Raw genomic sequence first — 27,375 nt, 5'->3', positions numbered from 1 at the left:
CAAACTTCTCTCAGAAACAAAGGCCCATCTTTTAAATGCCCATTTCTTTCAGTGTGGTTGTAGTATGGCTGTGGGACATGCAACCTTACTATCTTAGAACTGAAAATGGGCATTTCCCCAAGGGCAATGAAATCCCAAGGCACGCAGCAAGTATGAGATTATAACAGATGAAGAATTATGAAGAAATGGAAGAAACAAAGTGATTAAAGAAATATCGGAGCACAAAAGAAGATGGGCTTGTCATACTAATTGATGGGTGCTAGTATGCTCCACTCTTGTCAAGGAAGGCCCCCAGAACACTGAAAGTGTCCTACGTAGACTTATGGAAGGAGAAAGACAAGAATCTCCCAGTCTGGGATGGAATGGATGAGTGGAGGTCTGCTTTGCTGGAGGGAATACCCATATCAGGGAGATCACAGGTCCAACTCAAGTATTTGAGAAATCATAAAGCAGATTTCTAGCCAACACTCAGTTGACTATGTTCAGAAAGGGCACGGAACATGTAAGTAATAGAAAACCCAGGAATCCGTAAATCTCATCTCCAAACTTATGAAAAAGACAGTTTTGAAGAAAGTAGAGGCACTGACTAGTAAGTGTCTCCCTGAAGGCTGAAGTCAGGGAGAGGCTAATGAATAACACAGAATAAAGTCCAAAGTCTGGATGAGCAACTGTCCAGGGAAAGGGGCAAGAACTGACCCCAAGATCCCAAAACTCCCTGAATAAATGCAAGAAGAATCCTGGAGATGAAATATTAGCAAGATTAATAACACAGATTAAATTGCACCATTTCAAGGTCCACACGTGGCCTCTGTTAGAACAATTTGCAGGCCACACTCATGGTTTCTTTCCTCCATGTCTCCTTTCCAGACTCAGTTTAGGCATCACCTTTTATAGAAAGCCTTTTCTGATCCCCACTCCACCCCCCACAAATGTTCATTCCCTTCCTCCCAACCCATCTGGTATTGAATTACTCTGTATTTATTAACTTTCAATTTATTCTAAATATACTTGTCTACGTACTTGTGTCTCCCCTGTTAGAATATAAACTCCGTGGGAGTAGGGAGTGTTTCATCTTTTGTCGTTATATTGCCAGCACCCAGGACAGTGGTGGCACATAGCATGGGCTTAATAAATGCTTGTTGATTGTTCGATGCTCCCTCTGGCTTTCCATACACAATTGGCACTATGTGAGCAAGCACAGCCTGACATATTCTAGCTATGTGTTCTAATCTATATCCTCACCTTGACTGCAAATCATTGGGCACAAATTCGAGGCTGATGTCAGGAAAAGCTTTCTAATAATTCAAGGTGTCCCAAAGTGGAGTGAGCTGACCCAATAGGTTGTGGGAGCTCTCTATGGCGGTCTCCAAGCAGTGACCACTTGTTCGGGATATTTTAGAGGAGATTCCTGCCATAGGTAGGTTGGGCTAAACAGCCTCTGTAGTCCCTTCCAATTCTCCTATTTGGTGATTCTATGCCTGGCATGTAATTGGTGCTTATGAGCTTAATAAATGCTCAGTGACCGATTGATTGTGTGACCACATCCTCTAGTTCTTTGATAGCTGCCCCCATCACAGTGTCCAGCCTAGGACTGGGTGAATGGGGTGGCCATTTCTTCCTGCCCCCATCACAGTGCCCAGGCCAGGGCTGGGCGAATGGGAGTGGCCATTCCTCTCCTTCCAGGGACAACCCCCTCCTACTGCCTTCGAAGCCCTGCCCCAGGCTCACTACTTACTTGCCACAGTTGTAGAGATCACAGCAGAAGCAGGTGTTGCCCCTAATCCTGGATTTGCAATAGCCCTGGTTTGCACGGAGGCAGTTCACCTGAAGGGGAAGAGGAGCAATTTAGGCAAGGAGAGGGGGAGGAATGGAGCCTGGAACCGGGAGGAGTGTTAATGAAGATGTAGGCCATTAGTAAGGATTTCTTGCAGGCAAACAACCCAGAGATGAAAAGTGGGGGGCTGGGCAGGGAGTTAGATGTCTATGATTGGAGCTGGAAGAGGCTGGTTGCTGGATGGTTGAGTTTATGTCCATTCTCAAACTGGAGGGAGGATCTGAATTAGCAAGGAAAATGAGAACTGCAAGGCCTCCTGGCACCTTCCCTGAGATGCCTGGACAGCAAGGCATGGGCCTCTCTTCCCACCCCACCCCCCACTTGGAGAGGAGGAGAGAGAGAGGAGAGGCTCTGAGTTAGGGAGGACAGGAGGGAAAGAGCGGGACAAGGAAGATGAGGGAGATCCAGGGAAGCCAAACAACCCTGACATGCCATGCCACCAGGACCTTCGGTATACTTTATTCTGCCAGCATGCGGATGCTGTCTTTCATGAAACAAGATGGCGCCACTGGCCCACCATCCCAAAGCGATGGCCCCACAGTTGAGTTTCCAGGGCTAGGAAATGCCTTGGCCCTAAGTCATGCACACTCTCACCTCATCCCTCTTGTGGCCAGGGTCACATACCTGGGAAGTAACCGGCCGGGGCCAGGGGCATAGCCTGGCTCTGGAACACAGTGAGGCTATGTGGGCCACGTGGGGACAAAGCCTGGCCTTGGCTCCTTAGCCCACTGACAGCTAGCTGCAGATTCTCCCCAAAAGACCAGCTCTAGTCCTGTGGGAAGGAAGGGTTGTGGGGGGGGGGGGATTTGGGAAGGGGGGAGGATGGCCTCTCTGGAAAGCCACCTACTCTTACCTCCTCAGCCTCCTTCTGGGATGTCTTGGAGTAGTAGTGACAGCGGTTTGCGTAAAGAGGTTTGAGATCCTGGGAAAAGCAGAATAAAGGCAAAGGTGTTGGATGTTTGGGAAGCAAACAAAGGAGCTTCATTTAGCAATAAGGAAGATGCACATACATACGCACCACTGAGTGGGACAGGAAGAGATCAACCAAATGAGAAGGCTGTTCTTTTCAGGAGGCAGCAACCAAGTTCCCCATAGAGGTGAAATGTCCCTGACACTTGAGGGGACCCCAGAACCCCAAGTCAACTATCTCCTACCTGGGGCACCCCCAAGGCCCACTGAACATGACTTGACAACTTGGATTTTGCCTCTTCTCTTGGCTGATTTTTGACTAGATATAATAACAGTAGCTACCACTTTACATATGTTATCTAATTTGATCCTTATAACTACCCTGTGAGGTAGATACTACTATCTTCATTTTACAGATAAGGAAACTGACTGAGAAAAATTAAATGACTTCTCCAGGTCACACAGCTAATAAGTGTCAGGAAGGATTTGAACTTGGGTCTTCTTGACGCCAACATCATTCACTGTACCTCCTAGTTGCCTAGATGAGTAGAGGGTAGAGATTAGCATGATGGAGAGGAAGTGGCTAGTTGACACTTATATGAAGAGGCATCACTAAAGCTGTGGAGTGTTAATGGCCAGAGGGTGAATGGATTTGTCTTTAGTGAGGGGAAGAAGGACAGGGGAAGGGAGGATGCTCTTGAAGTATCCGAACAAATTCTGTGATATGGGACCCACTGTCTTGAGCAAAGCCCAGAGACCAGAGAGCTGGCTATTTTCAACAGCCAGCCTTTGATATCACTCCTGCAGGGCCCCTGACAGTGGTTTCCAATGTCAAGGAGATTAAAATAGTCCTGGTGGAAGTCACTCGCTGGCTCCCTAGGACAAATCAGGCTCCTACTGATACCTTCTCCTGTGCTGGCTTCTCCTTCTTTCACAGGAGCACTCTTGACATGAGTGACTCCATCTTGAATGTGTAATGAGCATGCACACTCCAAGTCCCTAAGCATGTGAACAGCTTGACAGTGTAAAGTTGGTACTGGTCAGGCTGGCTCAGTCTGATTAACCACTAGTTATTTACCATAAACATTTGAGAGTCATCTCAGAGGTGTTAAGCACTTAGCAAGCCTTAAAGCCCCATGGAAATGTTAACCATTATTCTTCATGAAGTTTGTTCTAAACTTACTGGGAGCTAGGTGTGCAGCAAGCCTACCGGGTAGGGCTGGCCTTCCCAGGGGATCTGAAGACCCTCAATCTAGAGCTGGCAGGGACCTGAGAGACCATCTAATTGAATCCATTTCCTCCTCTGGAAAATGAAGGAGCTAGACTAGATGGCCTCGAGGCTCCCCTAAAAAAGGTCCCTCAGTGAATAGAGAGATGATGGGAGTCATCCAGAGGTCAATTTTGGCTACAGAAGAGTGGCAGTGGGCCGGGGGTGGGGGAGCCACAGATTTGAGAAAAGAGGACAACGCAGAGCTGAAATGGCTAACTATTGATCTGGCTAAGGTTGGAGGGGAAAGAACACAAAGTCAGAGCAGGGGTAATGGCCTGGTGAGGCCACTGGTGAGTGGCAGAAGGATTAAAAATGTTGATGTGGGTGAACAGGCTTAGGAGTGGTGAAACAACGTTGTTGTTTGTCCTTCATTCTCAGAGGACAATGGCAACAGGAAGGTGATGCCATGACTTGCATGTGAATTGGATTTAAGTGAGGAAAGGCTGTGCACAGTCACCAGCCTCATTTTCTCCTCTGGAGCCATCTGGGTCCAATGGCCAGATATGGATAAGGACAACTGGAGATGGCCCCCGATGAAGCAATAGGTAGAGATGGAATGGTAGGAGGTTACGGTCAGTTAGGGGGAAGTCAGAGTTTCTAATCAGGGAAGTGGAACCCTTGTGAGTAAGGGCCAGATCTAGTGTATGACTCAATATGTGGATGAAGTGGACTGAAGCAGTGGTTCATGGGACTTAAGGAAATGGGAGGGAAGGGAATCTGAGCGAGTAGCTACAAAAATATTCAAATCCCCTAGCATAAGGGCAGGAACTGAGGGGAAGAGGAGGAGGATGGGCGAAGTGCTAAACTCCTTAAGAAAGGAGGGAGAATGACCACTATAACCACCATAATTTTGATTGGAATGAGAATTTTGACTTGAATGAACTTCAAAGGATTAAAGTTTGCTGAATGAAGGAGGCAAAGAGGATGAGTTTGAAAGGAAGGATGGAGTACAAGGAGTCTTCAAATTCTCCTTCCAGGACCAGTGTGAAAGGGGGTGTGTGCTGGAGTTAGCTCAAACTGGCTCTCAAGAGCTGATTGTTAAATTTTCACTATGAGCATTTATACCTCAGAAATTGACAAGTGCTACAAATCAGGGCCTGATTTATTGTTCTGTTGATTGTCTAGATTTAAGAAAGTGATAGTGAAAATGCTAATAATGCAAATTAAACTTAAAAGTGTGCCATACACAAAGTTTTGGGGGAGAGGGAGAGCTGGTTGTTAAACATTTCCCAGCATACCCCAAAGTGTGAAAGAAGGTATAGCCGGGGGCAGCTAGATGGTACAGTGGATAGAGCACTGAACCTGGAGTCAGGAGGACCTGAGTTCAAATACAGCCTCAGACACGTGACACTTACTAGCTGTGTGATCCTGGGCAAGTCACTTAACCCCAACTGCCTTGCAAAAAAAACGTATAGCCAGCACTGAAGAAGAAAGCCAGGGATTCAGTGTCATCAGAGCAGAGCCAGGTCTCGGTGAGGGCTAAGAAGTTTAATGGGTGTGAGAGGAAGAGGTTCAAGGTGAAGGGCAGTTTACTCACTATAGAGGGCAAAGGGAAAGTGTGGGCAGGACTGGATTTGGACATAGATGGGGGCAGGCTAAGGGGAATAGGAATGAGAGAACATGCAGAGGGGGCAGGTGACAGTTTTTTCTTCAATGGCTAGTGATGAATTATTACAGGGAAGAGAAACCATAGGGGAGATAGTGGGTGGCAGATGGAGAGACTGTTGTACAGAGAGCTTCAGTTCAAGGTAGTTTTTGAAAACCACAAAAACACCCTTTCGGTGCTGGTAAAAATGCCTACTTTGCTTTGGTTTGCCGTTCAGCTTGCTCTGGGTGTTGGTCTCTGGGGTAGTCTAGAAAGGGGTTAAGGGTTTTTACAAGCAATTGTTCTGCTGGCGTGGAGAGACACCTGGGCCTGAATATCATCCTGAACCTCCCCAGAGGAAAAAAAAAAGGCAGCCAGCTGTGACTTCCTCTCCTTGCCCCTGGCCTGGGGTCGATATGACAGGATTCAAGGAGAGAAATGCCCCCAACAGCCCGGATGCTAATTGAGCCCACATATCTTAGGCCTCTTGCCAAGGCCAACACCTGCCTTTACTTAACGCTTAGCTGCGCTCTGGTTTCCTAAGGGTGTGCTCTCTCTGGGGACTGGGGCCCTATATTTCCTTTCCAATGGCTTCCCTAAGCCCCTAAGAACTCTCTCTGAGGACTTGGGCCCTATGTTCCCTTTCTGATTGCTTCCCTAAGCCACTTGGCCTAGCACAGTCCACGCTGCAAGCATTCAAGCATCTTCAGGACTCTGTTTAATATACTCACAATGTGCCGGGCCGCAAACACTCCATCCACAATGGCACAGCAGAAAGCAGCAATCACACCAAAACTGATGAAGACGATGGAGGCCACCAACTGCAAGGGGGCCAGGAAAAAAAGAAGAGGAGGACAGACAAAACAGACAGAGTATTTGTTAACCAATCACTGAAGTTTCTGGACAATGAGAAATCCCTCTGAACTGTGCAACGTAATTCCAGTCTTATGAAGGCATGATTAAAAAAAAAAAACGATGCAAAAACAAAGACGGGGAAGGAGGTGGAAGGAGGACTTATTTCTGTCTTTGACCTCCTTGGGGACCTCTGGTTTACAGGATATATACAATCTGGTGACTTCTGTAGTCCAACGCCAAGTTGTTTTCCGGAATGGCTGGATAAACTTGCAAGTCCACCAACAATGTATGAGTGTGCCTGTTTTCTTGTTACCTCTCCAATATTTACAATTTTTGGCTTTGCCAATCTGACAGGCGCGAGATGAAACCTGAGATTCTTTTATTTCATCATAACCTTCGATCACACCATCTTTCCCTGTGTCTCATAACCCCTAATCCTGTTCTTCATATTCTCTGTGACCTCCAATCCCTCTACCACCCCTCGGTTCTTTCCCTGCATAAGCTATACTCTTCTGCCTTCCCTACCTCTATCATTTGATGAATCAGTTCAACTCTACACTATCTTCTACACTCACTCTCTTTCCCCCTTGTCCTAGGTACAATCATGCTTTGCCAAGCCCCAGGTAGCTAGGGGGCACTGCAGTGCATAGAATGCCAGGCCTGGAGTCAGAAAGACCCAAGTTCAAACCCAGCCTCAGTCACTTACTAGCTGTGTGACCCTGGACAAGTCACTTAACCCTGTTTGCCTCAATTTCCTCACCTATTATTGTTGTTGGCTACAGTCTCTTTGCCAAGAAAACCCCAAAAGGGGGCATGAAGAGTTGGCCACAACTGAACAAGAGTCTTGCATTATTGCTATCATCCTGTTCACATGCAGCTGAATGGATCTGAAGATAGTCACAACACCCTGGTGACTGAGCCCACTACAGATTTAAGTTACTTAATGTTTTTTGGAAGGGAGAAGGCAGGGCAATTGGGGTTAAGTGACTTGCCCAAGGTCACATAGCTAATAAGTGTGTCAAGTGTCTGAGGTCACATTTGAACTCAGGTCCTCCTGACTACAGGTCCAGTGCTCTACTCACTGTACCACCTAGCTGCCCCTAAGTTACCTAATCTTAACTGGGCTTTCACTGCAACAAGGCAATTCTTCTATACTTCCATATTCAATTTGCTCTCACCCCAGTGGCTATTCCAAACTTTGTCACCCCCCCTCAAGCCTTCCATGGGACCTCTCTCCCCATCCTCCCAGCTAAAGACCTTTCCTCATTTTTACTGAGCCATTCAAGGAGAGCTGCCCCTTCCTACCTCCTCCTCATCTCCTATTCCACAGAACTCTTCCCCTGCCATCTTCTCTTTTATTCCTCTCTCATGAAGGGGCAGACCTTCTCCTTGCCAAGGCAATCTCCTTTGCATGCATCCTCGAGCCTATCTCATCACATCCCACCTTTTCCGGCAGACCACTCCCTCTATCACCCCCATTATCTCTCCAATGTTTAATCTCTCCCTACCTACTGGCTTCTTTCTTGCTGCCTATAAAAATGCCCATGTCTCCCCCATCCTTATAAAACCCTCACTCTGATGCTACCGTCTTGCTATCTATCATCCTATATCTCTCTTCCCCTTCTTAACTAAACGTGAGCAAGCTATCTACACTCAGTGCCTCAGTTTCTCCTTTCGCTCTCTTCTAATCTGTCTTAGGGGGGCATCTCCAGTCATCCTGATCTCTATCTGGCCACTGGACCTAGATGGCTCCGGAGAGTAAAGCGAGGCTGGTGACTTTGCACAGCCCTGCCTCACTTAAATCTAATTCACTTGCATGTCATGGCATCACCTCCCTGATGTCATGGTCCTTTTCGAGAACAAAGGACAAAACAACAATCTGTCTTTTGACATCATCATTCGAAAAAAACTGCTCTCTCCAAAGTCACTGATGATCTCTAAAATGCCAACTCTAAAGGCCTTTTCTCAGTTCTTACCTTTTTTCGACCACTCCCCAAAGGGATACTCTTTCCTTTTTAGGTTTTCATGACTGCTCTCCCTGTTTCTCATTCTAGCTGATTGTTCCTTCTCAATCTGCTTTGATGGTTCTTAATCCACATCACATCCCCTAACTGCAGGTGTTTCCAAGACTGTTTTGGGCCTTCTCATCTCCTTCCACACTATTTCACTTGGTGATCTCATCAGCTCCCATGGCTCCAATGATCATCTCTACTGGGATGATTTTCAGATCTATACATCCAACCCTGACCTCTCTGCTGACCTTCAGTCCTGTATCAATGATTGCCTTTTGGACATACGGAATGGGATGCACGGTAGGTATCCTAAACTCGACAAGTCCAAAACAGAGATCCTATCTTTATCTCCAACCTTCTCCTCTTCCAAACTTCATTCTTATTGGTGGAGGATGGTAGGTGATATCACTATCATCCTCCCAGGCACCCAGGATCACAGCCTAGAAGGTGTCATCCTTGACAATTCACTCTCTCTCATCCTCACGCCCCACAATATCCAATCTGCTGCATCTCTTGGATAGGCCCCCTTCTTTCCTCTGACACTGCCACTACTCTGATGCAGGCCCTCAATACCTTATGCCTGGACTATTACAAAGAGGGGGAGTCTGCCTTCCTCAAGTCTCTCCCCATTCCAATCCATCCTACACTACCCTGCCAAAGTGATCTTGCTAAAGTGCAAGTCTGGCCACATCACCCCCTTCCCAACACACATTCAATAACACCGGTTCCCTATTATCTCCAGGATAAAATATAAAATCCTGTTTGGCATCAGCCTTATTCTTCTTCACAGTCACACTCCATCTCCCATTTCTGTGTCTTTTCCCTGGCTGTCCCCCATGCCTAGAATGTTACCCTACCTCAACCTCCCAATTTCTGTGGCTTCCTTCAAGTGCCAGCTACAATCCCACCTTCTTAAATTACTATTGATTAGAGAAATGCAAATCAAAACAACTCTTAGGTACCACATCTCTCCTGTCAGATTGGCTAACATGACAAACCAGGAAAATGATAATTGCTGGAGAGGATGTGGGAAATTGGAACATTGTTGGTGGAGTTGTGAACTGATCCAGCCATTCTGGAGAGCAATTTGGAACTATGCCCAAAGGGCTATAAAAATGTGCATGCCCTTTGACCCAGCTATACCACTTCTAGGGTTGTATCCCAAAGAGATCACACAAGTGGGAAAGGGACCCATATGTACAAAAATATTTATGGCAGCTCTCTTTGTGGTAGGAAAGAATTGGAAATCAAGGGGATACCCATCAATTGGGGAATGGCTGAACAAGTTGTGGTATATGAATGTAATGGAATACTATTGTGCTATAAGAAATGGGGAACATACAGACTTCATAACAACCTGGAAAGACCTACATGATATGATGCTGAGTGAGGGGAGCAGAACCAGGAGAACATTGTACACAACCACAGATATATGGATTCTGTGATGAGTAACTTTGATAGATTTGGCTCTTCTTAGCAATACAAGGTTCAAAGACAGCTCCAAAGGACTCATGATAGAAAGAGCTAGCTACATCCAGAGAAAGAACTGTGGAATCTGAATGCAGATTGAGGCAAACTATTTGCTCTCTCTTTTTTTCTCTTCTTTTTCCGTTTTGTTGCTTCTTTCTCACAATTCATTCCATTGGTCATAATTCTTTTTTACAATTTGACTATTGTGTAAATAAGCTCAATGTGAAGGTATATGTAGAACATACATCGGATTCCATGCTGTCTTGGGAGGGAGGGTAGAGGGGAGGGTGGGGAAGAAAATTTGGAATTCAAAAACTTGTGGAACTGAGCGTTGTAAACTAAAAATAAAAAATCTAAAAAAATTAAAAAAATAAAATCCCACCTTCTGTAAGAGGCCTTTCCTGTTACATTGCACTTCCCACACTCCACCCCCATCCCCCACTTCCCTGTTATTTCTCATTTATACTGCATATCTCTTGCCTGCACATAGTTGTTTGCATGTGGTCTCCCCTTTAGAATGTAAGCTCCTTGAAGGCACAGACTATGTTTTTGCCTCTCTTTGTATCCTGGTTCTTAGCACAATGCCTGCCACATGGTAAGCACTTAGTAAACTCTTGTTGATTGATTGCTTCCTACCTTTAATTTCCATTTTGTTTATGAATTAGAGCAATCTTTCATATGGTTGTTGATAGTTTGCATTTCCTCTTTTGAAAACTGCCTTTTCATATCCTTTGACTTTTTATCTACTTTTGTTCTTATATATTCACATCAATTCCCTATGTATCTTCGATATCAGACTCTACTCAGAGGTATTTGCCATAAACTTTTAGTTTCTTTCAGGACTTGGTTCAGGTACCTTCTCCTCTACAAAGCCTTCTCTTATAAACCTAGTCTTTAGTGCTTTCTCCCTCCTCAAATGATTTATATTTAGTTATCTACCAAGGTGGTATGATAGCCCCCTTACAGAATGTAAAGTCCTTGTAGGCAGAGACTTTGGTGAGTTTGTTTAGTCTTTATATGCCCAGAGTTTAAAAAAGTGTAGTCCACAAAGTAAGCAGTTAATACATCCTTGTTAAATTGAATATAATACCAGTTGCTCTTGGCCATGTACCCTGAAGAATTTTCACTTCCTCAGCACCTCTTCACCTAACTAGTACCTCAGACCTTTGGGTTAGAAACTTCTGTGCCCCATGCAATTGCTAATCAGTGTCTCTAGAGCCTGTGACATCAGAGAAGGAAAATCAAATGACCCTGCTAGAGACCTCACCCTTTTCTCATAAAACACTTGGCCCTCATTCAGACGGCTTGAGGAACCAGAACCCAGGTGTGCCTGCACTGAGCTTGGAGGAATGACAAGAGCCTGGTAACCTTAGCACCAAGCCAAATGGGTTGCATCTTGGTGGATCATCAAGCTCCCATCTTCTCCTGCCGAGGCCAGCAGATCATCTTTGCTAATGAGTGGGATGGTGAACACCTCTCATAAAATCTAAATCTCAGCCTTTCTGTAAATTGAACAGGATAAATAAAAGTGAGGACTTTTCAGCATGGCTCAGGGCTTCTGATTGACAGCTAGGCCTAAGTTTTGAGTTACTAAAAATCACCTGACCTGTAGGAATCCTAAACTTAGAGCAGCCTGACCCCCCTCAGCACGAGCCTCACCAAATAAGGATAACCGTTTTTGAGAGTTGATATTGGCTGAATTAGTGTTTCCTTGTTTCTTGTAACTGGAGTAGATTTCCACGTTTAGATTGTGAGCCTGAACTCCACCAATGAGAGTAAAGGTCAGTGGTGGGTGGGGGTTGTTTGCGTTAGGGTATATAGCTGGGTTCTGACCTCTGGGTGCCGCCTCTCCCTATCGATTGTCTATTGGTTTGGAGACCGCCCTTTCCTTGTGGGATCATAATAAAATTCCTTTCTACTTTGAGAAGCCTCTGAGTTTAATTTTGGGTGAAGTTGCTGTCCCACACACTAAGATCTGAACCCCTCTGCTGGCTGGATCACCTACCAATGTATCTTACCCCTCTGGAGATCTCATTACAGAATCACATAGTTATAGATTGGAAGGGACCTCAGGCACCATCTAGTCCAACCCATAGCCCAAAATACTAATGATGATGATAGCTGACATTTACATAATGCTTTAAGGTTTGCACAACACTTTATATATGTTAACTCATTTAATCCTCACAGCATCCTTGTGAAGTAGGTGCCATTATTAACCCCATTTTACCAATGAGGAAACTAAGGCAGTCAGAAGTTAAGTGACCTGCCCAGAGTCACACAGTAAGTGTCTGATGCTGGATTTGAACTCAGGTCTTTCTGATTCTAGGCCTAGTATTCTATCACTTTACTACCCAACTGCCTCATGCCACAGTGGTGGTACATATCAAGCCCGGAGTTCACTAAACTCCTCAGATATTTTTCACATCAATTGTAGTCTAGCCAGACCTCCACCATCTTGTACTTGTGAAATTAATTTTTTGAATCCAAATGGAAATTGATTTTTCAAATCCAAGTGTAAGATTTTACATCTCTTCCTACAATATTTCATCTCCTTAAATTTGTCCCAATGTTCTAGCCTGTCAAGAACTTTTTGAATCCTAACTCTATCATCCAACATGGTCTACTATTTCCAGCTTCATGTCATCTATAGACATAAGAAGTATGCTATCTAGATCTTTATGCAAGTTGTCGAAAAAGTGTAAAAAAATACACTAGGAAAAGCACTCACACACTCCCATCTAGCACATCTTTCATCATATTCCACCCTTAAACATGTACCTCATTCTGTTGATGGACAGCGCCAATAGTAAGAAAGGTCTTCCTTATATTCTGAGCTGAGATCCGCCTCCCTGTATGTCCACTTCCTTCCCCCACTGTTCTTGGTTCTGCCCTCTAGGGCCATACAATGTCTAAGCCCTCTTTCCCCAGGACAACCCTTTGAATATTTGAAGACAGCCACTATGTTCTCCCCAAGGCTTTTCTTCCCTGGTCCCTTCAACTGATTCTCTCATGCCAGTTTAGAGTACCCCCCCTTCCCAATAATTCCATTCTGAGTGAGCTCTAGTTTTCACTATCTTTTGGAAAATGTGGCCCCCAATCTCAAGAAGACAGATTAGGAGAGGCATCCCCCAAGGACAAAAGGCTGATGGCACTCAGGAGGAAATGAAGAAGAAAGCTAATAATTTGCTTGGTGATGCTCAAATATGGCAGTTCTTAGGGGTCCATACCCATTTAGCTGAGGAAACTACTCTTCACCAGAAAAAATGCAGTGTAGTATAGTAGAAAGTGAGGCAGCTAGGTGGCACTGCAGTGGATAGAGCCCTGGGTCTGGAGTCAGGAAGACCTGAGTTCAAACCCAGCTTCAGACACTTATTAGCCGTGAGCCTGGGCAAGTCACTTCACCCTGTCTGCCTTAATTCCCTGGAAAAGGAAATGGCAAACTGCTCTAGTATCTTTGACAAAAAAACCCCATGGACTGTATAGATGTGAAGAGTAGGACATGACTGAATGACTGATCAACAATAACAGTAGAAGGAGCTCTGGACTTGGAATCTGGAGACCTAGGTTCAAATCCTGCCTTCGACTAGTATTACCCTGGGCAAGTCATTCCTCCTTTCCTCCTAAGATCTAGATTCAGTTTCCCCATGAATAAAATGGTGACAATTACATACTACTTACCTCAGAGTGATGAAGAAAGCACTTTGTGAATCCTTAAGCTCTAGAGAACTGAGCGTTATGTGGCCCATTCCTACCATCAACTCAGTGTGTTTCCATTAAAGTTTTCTTAAAATGCATTTCTATTTCATGGAGCCCTGGATTTATTTCTAAGCTGGATATGAATTATCTTTGCATCAAGTCTATGTCATAACCATACATCAGTGGAAGATATAAAAGCCCTCTATGGCTCTTAATGCCACTGCTAACAAACTTACCATTTGCCTTTTATTTTCAATTAAGTTTGAGCCGATGATTCCGAGAAATGATCCAAAACCAAGCTGAAAAAACAAGATAACATCGCTTTAGAAAAAACACTCAGTGAATGTCACAGTTAATTACCTAAGTTTGCCCTAGCTTCCAGGGGGTAAATGCCCACCAGTGACCAGCAAGAAAGCAAATTGTATCTGGGTTCTGGAACCTAATGGTTTCTCTATCGAACCAATGATGGCTTTGGTCTCCATTAGGGGTCATTGATATATCAAAATAGAAATGGTTAAGTAAATAAATTATGCTTGTGTTTACTCTTTTGTCATTAAGGCCAACTGCTGGGTAGGGACTTTTTTGTTTTTTAAGTACCCTTTAGATGAGCATTAAGGAAGAGAGTCCAATAAACAGACCATTAGGGTAAGAATGCAGTGTCAAAACCATCCCCCAATTTCCCTGACCTGCTAGGGTTTACAAGGTAGTTAACAGAAATTAGCCAGGGGGTGTAAGGTAAAATCGGATGGAGCGGATATGCATACACTTACATAAAGGAAATCTAACAGAAGAATTCTTTCCGTAACATTTGACAAATATGTCTTGGGGTACCAATCACACCCCAAAACTGAAGTGTAATGTACACGTATTCATTCTGCATAAACTTCTCCAAGTTCTTGTTGTCTCTCCCAATAATCCTAAACTCCTGACAAGCAGAGATTGTATCTGTATGTGCAGCACCCAGCAGAGGGCCTGCCCTCATAGGTGTTTAATAAATACCTGCTGATTGACTTATTGACTGAAGGGTTGTCATCAGTGAAAGCCTAAACGGTCTTCAAGGAGAGGGGTATATGAGGCAGCCTGGAGCAATGATGGAAGGAGTCAAGGTGGTACCTGCCTCTAAAAGTTTTCCAACCATAAACAAATACATCAAGTGGGGAATATCTGGGCAAAGGAGGGGTGTTTGGTGAGCGGGGCGGGGGGGCCACAGAGACAGAAGAGAAATTCTTTGGAACCAAATATCCCAGAAGCCTTGAGGGAGAATCAGAGATGCTAAAGCTGGAGGGGATCTCAGAGGTTTACCCTGAGCCTGATCAGGAATACTTTCCATGATAGATTAGACAGGTGGTTCAGCCTCTGCTCTCAGGAGCCAAAAGGAACATGCCCATGGCCTATTCCGTTTAAATATCTGAAGATAGTTCCCCATGGTTATGCCATAGAGAAGAGTCTTCTCTTCTCTTCTCTTCTCTACGTTAAACATTTTCAGTTCCTTCAAGCAAACCTTATGCCCTATCTTCTCCAGTCTCTCCCCATTCTGATCAGTCTTTTCTAGGCCCATTCCAGCTCATCTTTCTTCCAAGGTAGAACTGAACTGAACGTGATACTGCAGGCATGGTCTGGCTAGGGCTGAGTAGAGTACAACTGTCACCTCCATCACTGTAGCCACTAGTCCCCTCCGAATGCAGCCCAGGATCACCTTAGACGTTTTGGGAGTTGCCACCATTGGCTCATATGGTGCTTGAAATCAACTACAATGACCAGACTATTTCCATAACAGCCATTGTCTAGTCCCATTCTATGCTTGGGAAGATGATTTTTCAGCCCAGTACAGTAATTTACATTTTTCCTATTACATTTTATCTTGTTCTTTCAGGCGCAAGTTCTAACATGTGATATCTTTTGAGATATAGACTTTCATCTAGTATGTAACTACCCTTACAAGCACTGTGTCATCTACACACTCAACAAGCACACCGTCTATCCTGTCAGCCAAATCACTGATCAAAGCGCTGAACAGCACAAGGTGAAGGACAGATTCCTGGGGTGCTCCATTTAGAGACTTCGCTGTAAGCTGACATTGATTCTCTAATGACTTTTCTTGGGGTCTCTTCATTCAAACAGTTCCAAATTCACCCCCTATCATTTAGCTCTCACTTTTCAATCCTGTCCACAGGAAAGCCTGAGAGACTAAATGTATTATGTCTCAGGCATTCCCCTGATCCGCTAACCTCTTAACTGTCCATAAAAGGAAATGAAATTACTCTAGCATGACTCTGCCTTGATGAAACCATGTTAGCTTTTGGTGCTCACTATTTCTCTTCATAAGCATTCATAAACCATCGCCCATAATAATGTATTCTAGATTTTGTCTGGAAAAAGATGCCGAGCTCCTATTCTTTTACTTTCAGGCACTGCCCTCATCCCTTTATTAACACTGGGGCCACTTTGCCCATTCTCCAAGACCTTTCAAAGATCACACAGAGTGGTTTAGCAATGACATCGGCAAGTTCTTTCAATACTCTAGCTCGCAGTTCATCCAGACCTAGGGTCTTGAATTCAGCAGGGCAGTGAGATACTACCTGACCTTCTCCATTTATCTTGGGTTTCCACTCCCTAACTGATTTAGTTTTATATTTCACAGTCCAAAGATCATTCTCCTTAGAAGAGAAAACAGAAGCAAAATGAGAATTAAGTGCCTTCTCACCAATGTCTGTTATTTGCAGCCCATCCATCCATCCATCCATCCATCCATCCATCCATCCATCCATCCATCCATCTACCCATCTATCCCAAGCAGTGGTCCTAGTCCTTCTTTTATCCTCCTCTTTCCCCTCAAATAGCTTTTTAAAAAAACAAACAAACCCCATTTAGGCATCCTTAGCTTTCTCCCTCGACTTCAGCTCATTATGAGATGTAACTTTCGACACTATTGTGATAGCACTGTTCCTCTTTTGTACCCATCCTTGGTGACTTCCCTTTATTTTAGTCTTTTCTACAAGTCGTTAACAAATCTGAGTTAATCAATGAGTTCCCTGTGTGCCTCAGTCTGTTCAGGCTGTTCCTCTTTTTGTAATTTCCTCCAAAAAATACTGAACCATTGAATCCTAGCTAACCTTTCTCTGAGCTCTTTGAAATCTGCTCCCCCCAAACGTAGGTTACAAGTCAGACTATCCTTTACTTTCCTTGCCTACTCCATCAGCAATCAGTTCCAGAAGAGCAGTCCCCCTTATTGCTTTTTCTATTTTTTGAAGGCTGAAACGATCACTAATAAAGTCACAAATTCATGAGCGACCCTGATTTTTGGCAGAGAGAGAATGTAAGCTGCAAATCCTATCTCCAACATACACTGGCCATGTGACCCTCAGTAAGACATTTAATCTCTTAACACCCCAGATAACTCTCTCAGATTGTAAGCTACAGAGAAGACACAAACCTGCATTGGTGGAGGGAGTTCCTTTGCTGGAGAGTTCCCAATATGAATGAAATCCTAAGTCTAGTCCCCCTCCCTATCTCTACAAGTACATCTGAATTCCCCCATCACTATATTATGCCAGATTTGTGATCTTTTCCCAAACCTCTCCTCTCATTCCTCCTGCTGTTCAGGTGGTCTGTAGTATAGAATATTGCTTCTATTTCTAACTCCATCGTTCCGTGAGCCATATGTTCCCCATCATGCTTCCCTCCTACCCCCGTTTCTAGATTCCTCATATCAGCATCAATTCTTCAAATACAATCCTTCTACCTAACTAGTCATAAACAAGAGCCAGCCCACCAAGGCTCAGTGAGTTTCCTTCGCTGCATTAGGATCTTGAGTTCACCCCATTTACTACCCATTCTTTGTTCACCTTTATAGAGACAACTGTAACCACAGGTTTGATTGTTGGCCCTCTTCTTGAATTATGTCTACTATGAATTAACTGGTCCTCCTTTATGCCACACTTCTTTTTGTGTTATACCTATTTTTCTCTGGTGAGGTTTATCAGAACTATACAGTTTTCTCCATTCCACTCCCTTTTCAGAGAATGACTTCTTGATGGACAATACTTCAGGTGAAAATGTTTTTACTGGCCCTTGTTAGGTGCAATTCATCATTTGTCAAGAGCCCATCACTCTCATATATCAAGCTGTGGTTCCAAAATCCAAATCCCATTAACAAACACCATCTTCTTATCTAACTGTTCACTTCTCAAATCTGCCTTTCTCTTCTGAATTTCCTATCTTCAATTGTCAGCAGTGACGAAAACACCACCTGTGCTTCCGAGGTCTTTGGTTTTTTTGCCTAAGGCTTCCTAATCCATAGGAATATTCTCTAACTTCCATTTGTGGGGTATTGTTTGACTCTACATGAAATCACCAGAAGCAGGTGGTGGTCATCAGGTTTGCCAATTCTGGGGCAGGGCTCTTTCTTGTTCCAGATCTGTGCCCTGAAATTCTCAGGTGTAAGTCTATTTTAAATCCTATCTTATATGTAAGTCTTGGTTATATGTTATACCAAGATCATATCAGTTCACCAAATGCCCACTTTGGTACCCCTAGGCAGAACATCACCAACCACTATGACCTGTCTCTTCTTCCTTTGGTTATTACTGGATGACCTTTCACTTGATGTCACCTTTGAGGCCACATCATCATATTGTGGAGCACAAGTTGCCACTTCTTCCAGTAGTAATCCAGCAGTTGCCCTATGGGAAGGCTCTTATACTTAATCCATTGCTCCAGAGGTCCTTCTTTTCTCCTTCCTTCTCTGTGTCACATTTTACCATGCTCCAATCTCCTGACATAGGAGAATTGTCCTTTACCTCTTTATACGGTTTTCCATTTTCCTTCCTCCTTCCATCTGGACTTCCATTTTATCAAGAAATAGAGTGTTCTCTCTAATAACCCAGAGAGTAGAAGTGTATTCCTCTAGCTTTCACTTTCTCCTCTAGGATGGGAACTAGTTTGTATTTTGAATACTTATGGGTGTTTCTTGCCATCGGCCAAAATACAAACATAGCCCACTCTCTGCAGGTCACAGCAAAATTCCCCTTGCCCCCTCTATTTGCTTAAAGTGAATCCACAGTCTTTGTCTTGTTTTATTAGTTTCCTGGACTAACCCTTCTGGCTAATTACTATGGCAACTACCTACTGTAAGTCAGTGTGAGAGTTGAGATATCAATATAATGAAATCCACCCACATCCTTTCACCCAGCTGCTGATCTCCGGGTCCTTCATGGACACGAAGCTCTCTGACCCTACTCAGAGAGCAAGGCTTAATTGATTTAGCAGATGGAAGCAGACAAGATAAAAACAACCAAGTCACAAGGTGAAATCAAATTATCTAAAAAGATCTACATAGCTTGTTTCACCTAGTTGCTGCTTTCCCAAACACTTCATTTACATCTAGGCTCCCTGGCCCCATTTAAGGGGCCAAGGCTTAATTTATTTAGCAGACAGAAGCACACAATGCTACAAGGACACAGGATGAAATACAATCATCTAATAAAATCTACACATTTTGTTCACCTTCCCACTACTTTCCAGAAGCTCTCTGAGGTTTCTAAGAGGAGTTAACCCCATTGATTTGTGATCTGGTGAGGGAAGGGGATGAGATAAAGAGAAAAAACCCTTCCTGGCAGCAAACCCTGGAAGAGCTGGGACTGTTTCTGCTAACGAATTATTATCTGGCTGGCCAGTCTTGGGTAACTCACTCTCTGAGCCTCAGCGGTTCCTTTCTCTGTAAGATAGAGTACTAAACTGGATGGTTTTTGAGGTCCCTGTCAGCTCTGACAACGTGTGATCTGAAGACCTTGTAGTTCTTCAATGAGTGCCTGCCTGTCTTTGAATTTCCTCAGCTATGGGGCTACAGTGCTGAACTTTGGGTCACAGGATACAAGTTCAAAACCTACCTCCACCACTTCTTAACTGAGACTTTAGACAAGTCCTCTCCCCTTCCTGGGCCTCAGTTTCCTCTTCTGTAAAATGGAGGGGTAGATTCGATGGCCTCTAAGAGCCCTCCCAGCTCCAGAGCTAGGAGCCTAGGTATGACCTTGGGCAAATCCCTTCTTCTCCCTGGGCCTCAGTTTCCTTCCTCTGAGGCTCCTTCAAGCTCTAGAGCTAGGATCCTATGACCTTCTCACACTCAGAATTTGCCATTTGACTCAGTATTAGGTACATGACAAGAATTATAGCCCAAGTGTCCCTTTTTGGAAGAGCTCATTTTATAGGCTGATAGCCAGACTACAGAAAGACTGTTTGAAGGGAAGGGCAGTCTTGGAGGCAGCTGGCATGCTAATCAACCCCAGGGAGTACTTTACAAACCAACACACTCCTTAACACCCACATTTTTTTTTCAAGATAGGCCTTTTTTGAAAGCAGCAGGCACTTGTGGTTAGGCCGCTGCAATCTGTTAGCATTTATTCACCCCTTCCTCCACCTCGGCTTCATTTCCAGACAGAAGGTACTCCCTCACTCAGGGTCGAGCAGAAACAACCAGGTAAATGCTGAAAAGTAATTTCCCTAAGTGGTTGGCATGACAGCCGGTGCCCTCTCGTCCCTGCCATTAGTGGGCTGAGCCTGCCAGGCTGGCTGAGAACAACAGCTGACTGATTGGCCTTGATGGGGCTGTGGAAGACGATGAAAATTAAATTAGGGGAGAAACGGTGAGAATAGGCCAATTAATCTTAACACCAGTTGCAGATGAACAAGCCTTGCCTTGATTTCTATTCACTGAAGAGCTAGGCTTTCACAGGAGGAAATATTTCAATTCTAGGATTGATGGGGAAAAAAAATTCCAGCCCAGAAAAAGACAATAAACCCTCAGAAATGTCCTTGGGGGGATATAAGGAGATAAGGGGCCTTCCTCTGGAGGACCCTCAAAGTGGATGGAATAGTTTGTCATTCCACAATTTTTCATTGGCACTTTAGGTTTGGGAAGCCGCAGACAAGTGCCTAGTATACCTCTCTATTGGATAATCCAACCCCAATGAGAAAACCTCACAGGCCCCAAAGGCCTCCCTAGGAGCCAGTCACAATATCTCCAATCTCCAACCCCTGCTGACAGATGTTCTCCCTGGGAGTGGGTTATCTCTGTTGCACAGACTCCCCTGGAGGGCAAACAGACATTCTCTAAAGAGGTTGAGCAAAAAGAGAGTGGACCTGCTCTGTCTGGCCTTCCACAGTGGGGGCCTGAGCCTGTAGATGCTGCCCCCACTGGCTTGGCCTCCTGGGAATCTGTCCAGCTGGCCTGATGGCAGGGATCCAATCACAATCTTTTCTCTTCAGGTTGGGACGTGTGCAATCTGACAAATGACTCAGAAACTTAACTCAAAGGAAGGCCAAATAAGGCAGGGAAATGGAGCATATGCAAGTTTGGAAAAATCCATTCTGGGGGGGTGGGGGCCAGTGGGTGGGGGTGAAGGGAGTGAGCAAACATGTCCAGAGAGTCTGGTGCATACTAGCCCTCTGATAGACATGCAGGAAAATGAATGAAAAAGTCTTGAGTGTCATACCTGGCAACCCCCCTCCCCCCATCTTGTTTCCCAAAAGCCAAAGAGGCAAGAAGGGCCATGCCCAACCTGTTTGGAACTCTTTATCAGTCTTTACCTAATTTCATGACTAAGATGAACTCTTGAAAATCTCTTCCACCTCTGCCCAAGGAAAAATACCCCTAACAGCATGCATAAATTTAAAAACATTTAGGCTTGGTTATTAGGTTCGGACTTTTACTCTTATTTCTTCCTTTCTTCCCCTTCCCTCCCCCCAAATTAAACCTGGCTCTGAGTCCTCGATGTCCATCTCTGTGACTCTGAGTAGGTAACTTTCCCTCTTTGGGCCTCAGTTTCCCTAGAGGCTTGTAGCTCATAGACCTCAGAAGCCATCTAGTTCAACTCTTTCTTTTCGTAGAAGGGGAAACTGAGACCCAAGGAGAGGGAGGGACTTGGCTAAAGTCACACAGGTAGTAAATAATAGAGCTGGCATTTGAAGCCAGGTCTTCTCTCTAGAGCCAAAGTTCTATCTCCCTCGGTCTCTCAGTAGTTAAAGAAGCTTGAAAGGAGGCCAAACGAAAGAAAACCACTGGTCCCATGCTGAACACTATTTTTTATGAATTATATTGCACTTTTCTTTATTTTTTAATTTTTAAAAGTTTAATAGTATTTCATTTTTCCCCAGTTACACGTCAAGAAAATTTTTAGCATTCATTTTTACAAGATTTTGAGTTCCAAATTTTCCTCCCTCTCTCCCCTCTTCTGAAAAAGGTAGAGAGTTTGATACAGGTCATACAAGGAAAAATATTTTCATGTAAAAATGTAAAAAAATCACATAAAAATATTTTCATATAGCCCATTCACATGCAGTAGATACACAAAAATAGTTTGTATATTACTGGGCTGCAAAGTAAACTTAAGATACAATAAAAGAAAATTCTTTTTTGTTATTAAAAATTATTTTCATACTAGTCACAGTTGTGAAAGATGAAACAGATTAAAAGGGGGAAAACACAAGAAAGAACAAAATAAGTGAAAAATGCTTCAATCTGCATTCAGGGTCCATCAGTTCTTTATCTGGATATGGATAGCATTTTCCTGCATAAGTCATTTGCCTTGGATCATTGTGTTGCTGAGAAGAGCTGATACTGTCTACTGTTTTCCTGGTTCTGCTCATTTCACTTTGCATCAGTACATAAAAGTCTTCCCAGGATTTCGTGAAATCTGCCTGTTCATTTCTTATTGCACAATAATATTCAATATTCATATACCACAGCTTTTTCAGCCATTCCCCAACTGATGGGCATCCCCTCAATTTCCACTATTTTGTCATCACAAAAAGGGCTGCTATATTTTTGCACATGTAGGTCTTTTTCCCTTTTTTATGATCTCTTTCAGATACAGACCTAGTAGTGGTATTGCTGGATCAAAGAGTAGGCACAGCATGCCCTTTGGGCACAGTTCCAAATTGGAACTCAGAATGGTTAGATCAGTTCACAACTGCACCAACAATGCATCAGTTGTCCCAATTTTCTCATATCCTCACCAACATTTATCATTTTCCTTTTTTGTCATGTTAGCCAATCTGATAGGTGTGAGGTGCTAGTTCAAAGTTGTTTTAACTTGCATTTCTCTAATCAAAAGTGATTTAGAGCACTTCTTCATATACCTATAGATAGCTTTGATTTCTTCATCTGAAAACTGCCTGTTCATATCCTTTGACCATGTATCAACTGGGGAATGGCTGTACTTTGCTTTAAAAGAAATGTTGGGCTATAACATTCAAATGTCTCTTGGGATCTTAGGATCCCAGATCAATGGCTGAAGGGAGCTCAGAGACTGTTTCTGAACAAGAATTCTCTCTTCAGCTTCCCAAATAAGTGGGCATTTTGACTCTGCCTGAAGACCTCCAGGGAGGAGGAAGCCATCACCTCTTCAAGACATGGCTTCCACCTTGGGATAGCTCTCATGGTATGGAAGTTTTTTCTGACATCTAGCTTCAATGTGCTCCAATGCACCTCCCACCCTTTGCGTGCTCCATATTCTGCCCTCTGGGGCCAAGTGAAACAAAACAAATACCTCTCCCACATGGCAGGCCTTTAAATACTTAAATACAACTATTGAGTCCTCTCTTTTCCAGGCTAACCATCCCCAAGTCCTTCCATTAAGCCTCCTATGGCATGATCTCAAGGCCCTTTCACTATGGTTGCCCTCCTTTGGATGTTGTCTAGCTTGTCAAAATTCTTCCTAAAACCATGGCCAAGGGGCAATCAAACTATGCATACCCTTTGATCCAGCAATAGCACTGACAGGTCTGTATTCCAACGAGATCATAAAAATGGGAAAAGGACCCACATGTGCAAAAATATTTATAAGCAGACCTTTTTGTAATGGTAAAGAATTAGAAATTGAGTGGATGCCCATCAATTGGGGAATGGCTGAATCAGTTGTGGCATATGCTTGTGATGGAATACTTTGTGCTATAAGAAATGATGAGCAGGATGTTCTCAGAAAAACCTGGAAAGACTTACATGAACTGATGCAAAGTGAAATGAGCAGAATGAGGAGAACACTGTACACAGTATCAGCAACACTGTGCGATGATCGACAATGAATGACTTAGCTCTTCTCAGCAACACAATGATCCATGAAAATTCCAATGAATTCCAAAATTCATAATGGAAAATGCTATCCACATCCAGAGGATGGACTCCAAATGCAGGCTGAAGCATATTATTTTCACTTTCTTTATTTTTTTCGTGGTTCTTTTCTTTTAGCCTGTTTCTTCTTTAATCACATGACTAATATGGACATATATTTTACATGACTGTGCATATATAGCCTATATCAAATTGCTTACCATCTTAGGGAGGGGGTTGATAAGGGAAGGAAGAGATAACCTGGAACTCAAAATTTTTTTAAATGAATATTAAAAATTGTTTTTACATGTAATTGGAAAAAATACTATTAAAAAATTCTTCCTAAAATGTGACCTGATAAAAAGAGCTGCAGAGTAGGGGAGCTAGATCTTGGGGGGAAGAGGTGGTGATAATGGTGGAAATGATGCAGGACTGACCAGTAAGTGAGCTTTTTCTCTCCAATAGTCTCCAGAGGTCATGGATGGTGAAGGAGTAAAGACTGGAAACGACATTAGGTACTATCTCCTTTGGCTACTGGGTAGGATTAGGAGACCTGGGCTAGGCCTGCCCTATAGAATTTGCAGCAGAGAGCTCACTGATGTCAAGAAGTGGGAGCCAATGTGAAATGGAGAGCCCAGATACCTACGACTGCAGCTGAGGAGGAGCTGGAGACAGATCATTGGCTTCCAGGTCCCAAGTACCCCAGATGACTTGACTGTGTGACCCTTAAGTGGGAAATCCAATGAGGAATACTTAAGCCAAGAGTAGGAAGCCCTGAGGAACTTTATTAAATCTGATGGGTCTAGGTATCTGAACTATGTATGGGAATTTCTCGGTTTGAGGTGTGCCTACAAATTGGTAGTGGGCAACCTGGATTTAGAAGAGGCTGTGGCTGCCAAGCTTATGCAGCAGTTAAAAAATACATATGCATATGTATATATTATATTTATACATATATGTATGTATAAAATATGTGTATATATAAATAATATATAATAAAATCAATATATAAAATGATATATGTGCATGTATACAGACAGATATACATATTTTTTCAACTTTTACATCCTTGGTCATGAGTAAAGGCTGTCTAAGGAGGCTTGAATGGTGGTCTCCATTGTGCAATGATGATGTGACTAGGGGTCACCAAAATATAGCCGACTAGGAAAACAAGCAGAATTTTCCTTGGTAGGTGAGGGCATAAGGTATGATTCAAATTTGATAAATCATATTGACCACCCCTCCCTAGACAAGGGGGTCAGCAAACTATGGCCTGTGGATCAAGTCTGGCCTGCTGCCTGTTCTGGTATGGGCTATGGGCTAAGAATTGTTTTTCACATTTTTAAATATAACATTTATTTAAAATACAGGTGGGCCATAGTTTGCTAGTCTCTTCCTAGACTAACAAGGCACACAGCTACTACCACAAAAGGGGAGAGCTGGGGCACTGATAGTAAGAACTCTTGGCTAATGACAGAGACACTGGAATCCTCCCTGACAGCCTCCCGACATTGAGTGGAAAGTACAACCACGGAGTGAAGATGAGATTGCCAACACCTGTGCCTTCCTAAATAAAAAGGGTCAGAAACTGGTAGGCGTTTCCCCAGTGGGTGAAATTTGGAACAGGTTCCGATCTCTAACCTCAAATGGACTTTTCCATCTTTGAATCGGAACTTTCTTCTGCAATTTCTCTCACTCAAATTCGCTTGAATGCCTAAGAAACACTTAGAAGTACCCAGAAATGGTAAGTGAATTCCCCATCCCTAGAGGTCCTCTAGTGGAAGTTTGTAGAGGGGATTCGGACTTTGGGTAAAAGTCAGACTCCATAGAGAATCATAGCATTGTAGATTTATTGCTGAAAGGGACCTTTGAGACCAACTCTTGCCTTTCATAGGATAGGCCATGGAGACTCAGAAAGGTCAAGTGTTTGCCCACGACCACCTGGGAAACTGAGGTACAATTTGAACTCAAGTTTCCTACTCCAAATCCAGCCCTCTTTCCTCTATACCGTGACCTCTGAGATCCCTTTGAACTGTAAGGTTCTGTGATAAGTGCCCTGGGCTGGGGATCAAAGATAGATCTGACACAAGCCTTGCCCTCAAGGTGCTTCCAATCTAACAGAGGGGAAAGACAAACACATGTAGAACCAAGGGCACACTGTCAAGCAGGACACGGTTTCTTCCCTGCAACTTCTTCCCTGTAACTCTCTTACTAGCTTTGCAGGTCTTGTAGCTCACTCAGACTGCAAGCCTATTTCTCTGTCCCTAGGGTACAGCAGAGCTGGATAGAAGGAATGTAGTGCAAACCATTAGACAGTTGTAAAATGAGTTCTAACTGGCACCAAATACAGGCCTGCCTAATCAAATACTAAACAAAAGCAGAAATGATTTGAGATGTCTGATAGAATAGAATTGTCCAGTCAAGTGTCAGGGGCAGAAAACCCAAGGCCTACAATAAACAGATGTCATCTGCACCGTCCCCCACCCCGCTTCTGCCTACCCTAGAAAAAATTCAAGGAGCAAATCCATTTTTGGATACAGTAAATAAAAAATATCTTCATTTCATCCATTTGAGATTTTGAATCTTGACTTTTCGATTTGGTTTTAGATGGTGGCAACAGGGTGGGATTTGCTATCAAAGACTCAGAATTTGAATGCTGGCAGGGTTTTGAGTGACCGCCTAGATCAGGGGTTCCTCACCTGCTTTGTGGGCAGTCTGGAGAAGTCTATGGAGCCCATCTTAAAACCATGGTTTTAAAGGCATCAAATAAAATGCATAGGGTTGATTACAAAGCAAACCAATTATATTGAAACATATCTGTTTCAACATAGTGTATATTGTGTATAGTTTCAATATAGTATATAATGTAGTGAAAGGGCCTTGAGATCATGCCATAGGAGGCTTAATCCCACCCCAGGTTAAAACCCCCTAATTTCATCCAATCCATGCCTGAAAAGAATTTACATTATAATATACCCAACCAAGGGGTCACCTAGCCTCTAGCTGAAGACCTCCCAAGTAGGGGAGGCCACCACAGCTCCCAACATCTCAGCCCACTTTAGAATACTTCACCTGGTTAGGAAAGCTTTCCTGACTCCAAGCTTAAAACTTTCACCCCTTTCTCCTGGTCCTGTTCTCTGAGGCCACACAGAACAGGTCTAATCCTTTCTTTTTTTTTTGGAGGGGGGAAGGCAGGGCAATTGGTGTTAAGTGACTTGCCCAAGGTCACACAGCTAGTAAGTGTGTCAAGCGTCTGAGGCCAAATTTGAACTCGGGTCCTCCTGACTCCAGGGCCGGTGCTCTACTCACTGCACCACCTAGCTGCCCCAGCCTAATCCTTTCTTCACAAGATGACACCCCTTCCTACATATAACCTGGGTTCAAATCCCAGCTCCATCACTTACGTCCTGTGTGACCTTGGACAAACACTTAATACTTCTGGGCTTCAATTTACTCATCCCTAAAATGAGGGGGTTGGGTCTTTCCAGTTTCAGGATCAAGAGCCTCTAAATTACTGAATGCCATTGCTGGCAGGATCCAAGGCTTATCTCCTCATTTTCCTGAGGAACAGAACTCTGACTAGAACCCAGGTCACTGAGTTCTCTATTCAGGGACCTTTCTAGTGTTGTGCAGAGA

The 27,375-nt window shown here is 43.8% G+C and overlaps 1 protein-coding gene across 1 annotated transcript in view; it reads right to left on the bottom strand.

Annotated features, from left to right (window-relative positions):
• Window positions 1–27,375, bottom strand: part of TMEM255A (transmembrane protein 255A) — a 104,936-nt gene that overhangs the window by 37,758 nt on the left and 39,803 nt on the right. The window contains exons 6-9 of the mRNA XM_036739829.1: window positions 13,871–13,933; window positions 6,330–6,419; window positions 2,688–2,756; window positions 1,736–1,824 (exon numbers count right to left, since the gene is read on the bottom strand). Of these exons, the coding sequence (XP_036595724.1) occupies window positions 1,736–1,824; window positions 2,688–2,756; window positions 6,330–6,419; window positions 13,871–13,933 (311 nt within the window). The remainder of the gene's footprint in view (window positions 1–1,735; window positions 1,825–2,687; window positions 2,757–6,329; window positions 6,420–13,870; window positions 13,934–27,375) is intronic.

This window comes from Trichosurus vulpecula, chromosome X (genome assembly GCF_011100635.1).
Source record: "Trichosurus vulpecula isolate mTriVul1 chromosome X, mTriVul1.pri, whole genome shotgun sequence".
Lineage (NCBI taxonomy): Eukaryota > Metazoa > Chordata > Mammalia > Diprotodontia > Phalangeridae > Trichosurus > Trichosurus vulpecula.
This window is presented reverse-complemented; position numbering and strand designations above follow the sequence as displayed.